This window comes from Antedon bifida, chromosome 11, assembly GCF_963402885.1.
Source record: "Antedon bifida chromosome 11, ecAntBifi1.1, whole genome shotgun sequence".
NCBI lineage: Eukaryota > Metazoa > Echinodermata > Crinoidea > Comatulida > Antedonidae > Antedon > Antedon bifida.
Genome location: NC_136236.1, coordinates 32,099 through 42,957, shown reverse-complemented (window position 1 = coordinate 42,957; position 10,859 = coordinate 32,099). Strand labels below are relative to the sequence as shown.

General features: G+C 34.1%; 1 protein-coding gene across 1 annotated transcript; it reads right to left on the bottom strand.

The window, feature by feature from the left end:
- Window positions 1-283: 283 nt before the first annotated feature.
- LOC144856148 (uncharacterized) lies at window positions 284-9,507 on the bottom strand. The gene is made up of 13 exons (XM_078714110.1): window positions 9,381-9,507; window positions 8,415-8,861; window positions 4,478-6,732; window positions 4,212-4,328; window positions 3,532-3,680; window positions 3,205-3,361; window positions 2,951-3,038; window positions 2,680-2,730; window positions 2,538-2,596; window positions 1,672-1,809; window positions 1,152-1,250; window positions 785-913; window positions 284-678 (listed from the first exon to the last, which is right to left on the bottom strand). The coding sequence occupies exons 1-13, from the start codon at window positions 9,505-9,507 to the stop codon at window positions 430-432; spliced, it is 4,065 nt and encodes a 1,354-aa protein (XP_078570236.1). The 3' UTR covers window positions 284-429.
- Window positions 9,508-10,859: the final 1,352 nt, after the last annotated feature.

Here is a 10,859-nt window from a genome sequence, read left to right as displayed (position 1 = left end):
TTTGTGGCTTCCGTAAGTTCCTAATAATGTTTTTTTTTTAATAAAGAAGTTAGTATGTTAGAGCAGAAGTCTGTAATATCAATGTACGTTATTTAAACATGGACATAAAAAGGTCCATAGAGAAGCGACTACAGCAATAAACTAAAGAAAGCGTCACGACGCCTACAAGCATATAGGCCTCTGAATCCCAGATTTAGATGATATTATATGATGTTATGTTATGATATGATATGATGCTTTAAAATTGGGGTTTTTTTTTTTAAAAGAAGTGGTTAGGAAATAATTGTTTACTAAAATCTAAGGATGCTAATAAACAAATTACAATGATTTGACATCATTGTAGAGAGTATTACTATTTATTAATTTAGTATTGCAGTCCGGTATATTTAAGTGATTAAGTAGGATATTAGTATTTAGGTAAAATAATCCTTAGTTCCACGCAAAGATTCCCCAAAATCCAGCTTTTCCTCTAGAGGTTTCACTGCAATTCTTTGACAAACCCCTTTTACTGCCTTCTTGTTTTGTCTTAATATTTTGGCTACATTCAGTATCTGAATCTGTAACGTTCGACAATTCAGAATGTTGCCGTGCACGTTGGCGGCGTTTGTGATGTTCATATTGTTTAATTCGAAAGCTTTCTTTTCTATAATATTCTTCATGCATTGTTTCTATTATTGCCTGAAAGTTAAGATGTTTTTAATAAAAAGTAAAACAAATAGAAAATATATTTTCAATATTAAACAGAAAAGTCGAATTAAAACCTGATAAGGTAAGTAATACTTACTTGAAGCCATGCGTATTTGATGTCTTCAGAATCACATTGCATTTGTATAACCTCTGTAACAGCCCCGTCTTCTGTTGTAGATTTGACAGTAAATGTACATCCGGTCTGATCAAGTTCATAATCATTTGCCTACATAAAATTAACACATACTAGTTTACAATTTTGGTTGTCCTCCCCCTAGCTACTGTACCTATAACCCATTCGTCTATAGAAACTAAAGATGGAAATTATAAAAGAACCGTTTTACCTTGATCCTCTCATACACATACTAGGTTACAATTTTGGTTGTCCTCCCCCCTAGCTACTGTACCTATAACCCATTCGTCTATAGAAACTAAAGATGGAAATTATACAAGAACCGTTTTACCTTGATCCTGTCAACATTCAACTTGTATTTGACCTTTAATGTTTCATTTCCCGATAACATCTTCTTGGTTGGTGTACACACCATCAACATATCATTGAACTACGAATAAAATAAACCATGTTATTCATGATCGTATGGAAGAAAATATTGACTATACATTTCTTTATTGGACGTGTGTATGGAAAAACCCAAAGAGCATCAAGGGTAAACGAAGTTGATTGAATCTGATATCGTACTGTATTGTTATAATATTATTTAAAATCATAATATAAATAAAGTAGATTAGATGATGATAATTATAAATATTATAAATAATAAACTAAGTTTTTATTTCTATAGCACCTTTATAAGAACCGGTCATCTGGTGAACATTACTTTGTTTTTAATCGTCACTGATAGTGAATTGCGTAATGTGAGGTACTGACATAGTTGGGCTAAGCTTTGAGAACGTCGACCGATTAGTTAATTAACCCCCACTTTCTTTCCTTATTTTCCAATATAATATATATATATGTCTTACCAAAAAGATTCGTTTTTGTTCGAGACCATTTTTACCAAGCATTAGTACGTTGCCTTCTTTAATGATTTCTCTAGTTGGCGTCACTATTTTATCTCCGTCAATCATTTTTCCTATTGTGATGAGTCTTAGTCTCATTTCCTTTTATTAAAAATAAAGTTTCATTTCTTAATTTATTAGGTCTGTGTGAGTGACACCAATGTGATATTACGCATCAAGTATGGGATATTACGCATCAAGTATGGGATATTACGCATCAAGTATGGGATATTACGCATCAAGTATGGATATTACGCATCAAGTATGTTATATTACGCATCAAGTATGGGATATTACGCATCAAGTATGTGATATTACGCATCAAGTATGTGATATTACGCATCAAGTATGGGATATTACGTACAAGTATGGGATATTACGCATCAAGTATGTTATATTACGCATCAAGTATGGGATATTACGCATCAAGTATGTTATATTTCGCATCAAGTATGAGATATTACGCATCACGCACATGTGACATTGGATATTACGCATCAAGTATGGGATATTACGCATCAAGTATGGGATATTACGCATCAAGTATTGGATACTACGCATCACGTATGGGATATTACTCATCACGTATGGGATATTACGCATCACGTATGGGATATTACGCATCGAGTATGGCATGTTACTAATCTTAGTAAGTTTACAATAGTTTGTTTAAATACAAGAAGAATTGAGGTAAGTCACTTTGATAGCAAATTCTATAGAATATTTTTTATGTTTGAAAGCAATGATAATATGTCTTAATATTGTTGTATCTCAAGCTGTTTTGTGTAGTATGTTTTTTAAAGTAAAGCAACGTGTAGCTACTGACTTACCCTCGACTTGATAAAATCATTTGCATGTTGCGCGGCTTCCTTGATGATCCCTAAACCCTCTACAACATAAAACAAACATGTTATTATAATGTTTTGATTGGAATATTTTATCGAAATTATGTAAAACGTGCAGGCTACTTACTCTCTGTTTCGTCTCTATCTTCTGAATTGTCTGGTAGTTTCTTAAGATATCCTAAATAAAAGTAATACATAATGTTAATCCACAGTCGTGATAACTCCAAACGCGAGGCAAACAGTATACAGAAAATGAATTATTCCCAAGAAAATATCTATGATTCTCCATACATCATTTGATCACACTGTATACCTGAATGTCAACCACATCAAACAGAATTGATAAATAGAAACAAAATTGTTATTACACAATAGTGGATGATTTGTTAGGGCCTTACTTTCTAAAAGTAATTGGTAGCGTGGTAACCGCTGAACAGGTTCCAGCATGTGCTCTTTTAGACCGATCCGACCACAGATCTTCCTTTTCTAAAAAATATGAAAATCAAATCATAACCTTAATCCAATTAATCATATTATTTTCCATAAGTTATTAAACCAAAAAATAAACCAAAATTAGTAGGATACGTAATTATTGTGACATAAGGCATTTGAAAATTAAAAGACAATTGTTGTTATTAATTATTAATCTGACCTGGATGTTTTTCAAGAGATTGTTGAATTTGGATGACTTTGATGTCCACTTATCAAGAGCTTCTATGGCGTCATCCATGTCACATACATATATTGAATAGAGCTTAAACATTGGAGCATATTTACTCATGATATCACCGATCCTTTTTTGCTTCTCCCTTAACAAATAAATAGTGGAAAATGTTATGTAAATGTACTGGCATCCCAGTGATGATATTCTAGAAAAAATAAATAATTTAATATGACCAAATGAACTATTCAGTCATCAAACCCTGTAGACCAATCATTAATTTAGTTTCAAGTCGAATAACTAAGGAGGATTGGGTACCATTCGTGCAGCCTCTTCTTCAGCTCTGGTAACAGATGATCCCTGTGCAGTGAATTAATTTCAGGTGTGTTTGAAAATATTGTCTCCAGAACATCTGAGCTAAAATATCGGTGCTTTTCATTTTCACGAGCAATTGTTTCAAGAAAAATCTACAATGAATTAGATAATAAATATATTAATTGATCTGCAAAAGGAATCTCACAGTACATTATATCCATGTTGCGAGACTCGAAACACAACTTTTTAGGCGCGTGCAAACGCGACTCTTATAGCTCACTATGTCGGTCGGTCGGTTGGTCGGTCGGTCGGTAAACACTAACTCAAATTTACGCACGCGACTGCAGCCATGTATATGGCCTTGTTCATCTAAACGAATGTACCTTACTGTATACCTGTTGTGCGTTATCTATTTATCTCAATATGCCATCATATCGTGACCTTTATCTAATGACTTCAAGTGGACACGTTTAAGTCTTCCCACATTCTGAACATACTATATATATTAATATTAGTTATTAGTAACTATAAATCATTTGTCATTTAAAGAAGAACCTCTTTTAACCTGAAGATTGTGGACCACATTTTGTTACATGCGTCCATTACTCCATACTCGTGGTTAGTGTTGACAACACTCTCACACGCTTCCCACACATACTTGTCAAACATTATTGTATACAAACCTTGTCTAGTAAAAACAATTTACTAACGTATGATTGTTCGGTTGTAACAAGTTCATAAACAATCTTGTAGCAACCATCGTCGTCGTTTTTAGGAGCCAGCTCCTCGAGACTCGTACTCTGACAACAAAAAATTTATAATAAGATATAAAATATAAAATAAGAATTAATGTTAGAAAAAAATTATTTGTCACACGGAGATCAGAATAACTCTTCCGTGTATTCTCACTTATGTTTAAATGCAATTTAGTGGTGGAGTTACTTCTTACCATTGTCAAAGGAAAGTCGTCATATAGTTCCTCTGCAGTAATAGTTGTTGTACCACTCAGTCCTCGTAATCTTGGTAAAGAGAACCTGTGGTTGTTATCATACACTTTTTTCAACTGATTTGCTCTTTTGCGTCGTATAGTTGGTAGGCTCATTCTCGGAGACAGAGTATCGAGGTTGAAGTTAGTATCTCTCCTAAAAGGGAGATTAAAATCATCTTCAAATTGTCCTGGTCTTGCTACTGGCTTAGTTCGCCTGTTTTCTATTTCTGGTGGTGACAGGGTGATCTCGGGACCTGAAGTGAGGTTACTTCTTGAAGAATTCATTCGTCCAATGTCTAGAGACTTTGGACGAATGACAAATGGGGATGTACCGTGGGTTTGAATATCTACATCAGGTAGTTTAGTTGATTGAGCAGTGTTCAAGCTTTGACTTGTTGTTGAATTAAACATATAATTTGCATCTAGTGACTTTGGACGCACTGGAGACAATTGCTGCGTCTTTTTAAATGATTCAACTACACTAATTGTATGTACGAAAAAGTCTCTATTTTCATTATCTAATTCTTGTAAGGAATCAGAATTTGATGTGTCCTCCTCTTTCTCCCAAACATCAGCATTCGAAGATCTACCAACACCCGATGAACTATTTGAATTTGATGTGTCCTCATCATACTCCAAAACATCAGCATTCGAAGATCTACCAACACCCGTTGGACTATTTGAATTTGATGTGTCCTCTTTCTCCCAAACATCAGCATTGGAAGATCTACCAATACCCGTTGAACTATTTGAATTTGATGTGTCCTCTTTCTCCCAAACATCAGCATTGGAAGATCTACCAATACCCGTTGAACTATTTGAATGTCCTTGACGGCTTTGAGATATATGATTTATTTCATTGTAATTGTCATAGCCATAGGCTAATATTTCAGTGTTTTTTTCAAAAGAACTCGTTATGTCTGAACATCCATTGAATCCAGACTCAAAGCTAGGAGACGCCTCTACTGTAGTACATACTGGTTCAATGCTTTGTGATGAAATATACGAAGTCTCATTACCCCGAAGTTCGGTTTGAAATATTTGTTCAAAATCCGCATTAGTTTCTTTCACTTTGTTATGATCAGAGTCCGAATGTTCTAATGATTGATCAGAGCAGGTTAGGGGCGATGGTTGAGTTGGTATGACACAACATTCATCGTCAGTTTGGTTATCAAGTGTTTCAGTATTCGACCAGGTATGTAAACTACTGTAAAATCCATCATTGTATTGCATTGAAACAGACAGGTTTGCCGTCGTCGCGTTTAATGCTACACAATTTTCATTCAGATGTTCTTGCTCTAGCGATGGCTGAAGTAAATCTGGCATACTTTGAGTTCCGTTACTACGGTTACCAATTTTCTCTTTTGACGCATTTATATTTATTAATATTGCACCGTCAGAATTTGGTTGTGACATACTTTCGTTGATGTCTCCAGTGGAATTATGGTTCTTGTCCATTTTAACAGTTGGAATGTTTGAATTCAATAGTTTACCACATGAATGTAATGATGGTGATACCGACGACGTGTCGTGGTGTAAATCTGTGTTAGCGTTGGTGTGCACTGGACACAAATCATGATGTCTTATGGTTTTACTTAAAAGTGATTCCTCTGATCTAGGTCTCCTATGATGTTCTAAAATGAAACTACGATCACATGTTGTACAATCTGAAAGTGATCTCATACGCCTAAATTCCACCAAAGAATCTAACTCATCACTACCTTTATAATATGTTTCATTCGAGAAATCATCTTTTGATTTTGATGTACTTTCAGCAGCAACACGGTTATGTTTATTATCGCCACAACAATCTATGTTCTGCTTAATATGTTCTGATCTATCACCAGTTTCTTTCCTATCATCATTTTCTTTAACGTTTATTCCTTGATCATTAGAACGTATATTATTTGAGTAATCAATCGATGATTGGTCTTCTTCGCCGTCAGTCACCGAGTTTTCGTAAGAGGTATAGAATCGTTTCTCTGATTGGTTATTTGCTGTTTCTGTAGACACATTTAGGTCACATGACTGTTTTGAAGACATGTAAACTGGCGTCATTAAACGTTTTACTACGTCACCCGAAATTCGAAGTTTGTGACGTTGGGTGAGATCTGGTGTCTCCATCACATGGTTTTCAGGCGGCAAGTGACTAGTCTGCTTTTGGGGTGAATATGCGTGACGTAAACTGCTGGTCCTCTTCACCTTAGATGAACCTCCTAGATTTATACACAAACAAACAAATATTAATGGTAGAATATTTCGAACTAAGAATTTGTTAATAATTAATAATTTAAAACACTTTGACAACTTTTTTTTTTAAGTTACCTTTATAAAACCGCGGATAAATTATACATGTATACAATATACATGTATGATGGAATATGTTTCCAATAAGTAGGTGTATTTAATGTGTACGAAAGTTAACTTTTTTAGAAGGCAGTGATTGGTATCAACTGTAGTGTGAATATTGTCTATCGGAGCGTTTTGATTCAAGCAGAGATGCGGCCTAGTGATTCACTAACTAGATAATAAACCCAGCACCAGCTGTTTCTTTTTCTGAACTAGTGCTGCTGAATTTGATGTATATATGATATTATTTTTAACAACAAATACAATATGTAAACAGATTAAATATTCATTGGCGTAATATAATCATTTCATGTATTTTTTTCTATGTACTTTCAAACATTGTCATATTTTGCTATTATTACTTTTAGTGATACTCATGTTTTGAAATGTGAATGTTATATCTATTACAATTAGGCCTGTACAATAATAATGGTTGAACACTGATTGGTTACTTTTCTATAAATCGGGAATATGGACCATGCACTGGACTTTAGTTGAATAGAAATTTGATTAATGAACGTGAACCTTTATTATGTTTTCTGTACACTTCAGTGCAAACTACGTTCATGTTTTCTGCAGTCTATCCCCCTTATTTACCAAATTTTAAGATACACGTATCATAATGCTGTTTAAATTTACCCATGGCACTAATAAACGGTGTGGCGCCGCTAAGTAAACTAAAATAGTGTAGGGCCTATTGTTAAACGCCCTTTGAACCATGCCAATGAAAATAGTATATATAATTTAAAACGAAATGTAACAACGTTATTTATAATATCATCACAGAGCTATGTGTTATTATTGATTCATTCATTATAATGTTACTTTTAAAATGTTGGCATTTTCTTTTGATCCAAACTAACAATATGAACACCGTACAAACAACAACCTGTTCAGACCCTGTTGTACAGTCCTTCAGGTTAGTGAACAATGACAAGATTGTAAACAGAAAATGCATTCCACTGGTAATAATACGGAAAGGGTAAAGTGTATAGGGGTTTTTTACGGTCACTTGTAAAAGGGCTTTATGATGGTGTATAATGTATTATTCTACTTTAGGTGAAATAGGTTAGATTATACACTTGGCACAACCCAAGTTTGTAAGTGGAAAAGAAAAACTTATTTTGATGGTAAACTTACCAAAAGAAATGATGAAATGTGTATGCACTTTAATGAACAGGGATCCTTGCTCATCGACTAAGTGTCAACAATAAGTTATATAGGCCTATGTATCAATGAACAGGGATCCTTACTCATCGACTAAAGTGTCAACAATAAGTTATATATGTATCATGAATGATAACAAGTGTGAAATGTTCGTCAAACCTTGTAATTTGTACATTAGGGCCTATTAGTATTATCATTCTGTAAAAAGAATAGTTCCTATCCAAAATATACAGTATTTATTTACCAGCTTTACAACAAAATTGTTTGGACGACAAGGTACATCTGTTCTTAATCATAACGTCTTGATACAGCATGTAATACATTTTGTGGGTCAATTACTTCGACAAAGTCGGAATGTAATGTAAAACATATTTCAACTCACCTTTCAATGCATCAGGAATTCTAAACAATGTATTTAATCCCGAATAATAATGTTTATGCTCAATTACAATACGAATGTTACATTCAACACCAGGACCACATTCATCACTTTTCTGGAAACGAACACCGTCAACATACGGCTGTAATGGTCCTTTGCGGTAACAATTCCAAACTGTTCGTAGGTCAGTCAGAGTTATAAAAATAATTTGTAACATAACAGCAGCAGAATAATCTGCTTTTGTCACGATTCTTGTTGGGTAACGAGCGAAAAGTAGACAAAGTGAACAATAAGTGTCCGCTTCATCGAATTCTGCTTCGGACGTCGTGACTGCAGAGGGCGTCGCCGCCGGAAAAGTTTCTTTCAGATCTAGCCAATTTAATACATGTTGTATTGTAGAAGTTGAGCTGTCAGTTCTTGATGATTCAACTACTAATTTCACTGGTAAGACTATAGTAAATGAAAAATTAATTTTACGTCTAGAAAACTATTTTAAAATTCTTTATCTTGCTTTGTGAACATCTTTATTTAATTAAGATTTTCACCATGAAAAACAATTATTGTGGAATATGCCATTTTAATGTCACATATTTTAAAATTTGAATTTGTGTTTTTGTAAAATTATTACAGATTATACACTGTTAACAATATAACGTCAAACAACAGGTAGTAGGCCTACACCGGACGGTTCTAAGTTGTTACCGTGTATTCGTGTAGTTAATACGAATTGTTCAATAAACCATAAATGTACTATTGCAGTCGTGATTATATTATAAATATGTACACTAATTTCAGGGAATAACAAATGTATATTGGGTTTATATATTATGTATATTGGGTATATATATATTATTGTGTGGAGGCAGGACGTCACTATAAAAGCCGAATGGTTATGAATGTCGTCAAAGAACGAAATTATGTATCCTTGTGAACCGATTCTACAACTCATAAATAAAAATCTAAACTCACCAAATTGAACTGAATGTGTTCCAATAGTACTATGGGGTACTTCCCTTTTTTGTCGGGAATGTTTTGGTGAATGTCTACGAAACGAACGTTGTGTAGTAAAATCTTCCGGTTGTTTTGGCCCAGCCATTTGTGTACATTAATTACCACAACCGCAGTATAGAATTTGAACTTTAGTACCTGATCTGTTCTTCCATGGTCATTTACTGTATGTTCTCTTTGGTTAGATAACTGTATCAAAAGTCAAAAGCGTTCCGGCGGATTAAAAGTCTAATACAGCTGGGTACTGGTAGGTGGAGCCGTGGAATAAAGGCCACTAGAATTTAAGGATTAGTCAGTGAACTTGGCTACTGAGAGGATTCAGTAGTCGTCGTCCGAGTAAAACGTCTATAATTATTGTTTGGACACTCAACTCATGTTTGCATAATGTTAGAAGTGTAAATATTTTAGTTATGTACCTATCTCTAAAGTAACAGAGCGTTCTCTAGAGTGTCAGAGAGGTACTGCATGTAGATTTCCATAATAATTCCCTCCAAATCCTAACTAGTGTAGAATACGACCAATCGTAAAATATCCAATGTTCATAGTGCTATTAGGAACCACATTGTCTTAAACCAAGCAAACCTTTAAAACCATATTTATTTAAAACTAGTGCCGCTATTAATACTCTTCTATTATATATACCGGGCAATAGGAAAAACATTTATTAATAATATCACCACAGTCGTAACATCAACATGATCAACATTCAGGTTCATCATTATGATCAACATGATCAACATTCAGGTACATCAGTATAATCAACAGTCTCTAATAATAGTCACATCAACATTCAGGTACATCAGTATGATCAACAGTCTCTAATAATAGTCACATCAACATTCAGGTACATCAGTATGATCAACAGTCTCTAATAATAGTCACATCAACATGATCAACATTCAGGTACATCAGTATGATCAACAGTCTCTAATAATAGTCACATCAACATTCAGGTACATCAGTATGATCAACAGTCTCTAATAATAGTCACATCAACATTCAGGTACATCAGTATGATCAACAGTCTCTAATAATAGTCACATCAACATGATCAACATTCAGGTACATCAGTATGATCAACAGTCTCTAATAATAGTCACATCAACATTCAGGTTCATCAGTATGATCAACAGTCTCTAATAATAGTCACATCAACATGATCAACATTCAGGTACATCAGTATGGTCAACAGTCTCTAATAATAGTCACATCAACATTCAGGTACATCAGTATGATCAACAGTCTCTAATAATAGTCACATCAACATTCAGGTACATCAGTATGATCAACAGTCTCTAATAATAGTCACATCAACATTCAGGTACATCAGTATGATCAACAGTCTCTAATAATAGTCACATCAACATGATCAACATTCAGGTACATCAGTATGATCAACAGTCTCTAATAATAGTCACATCAACATTCAGGTACATCAGT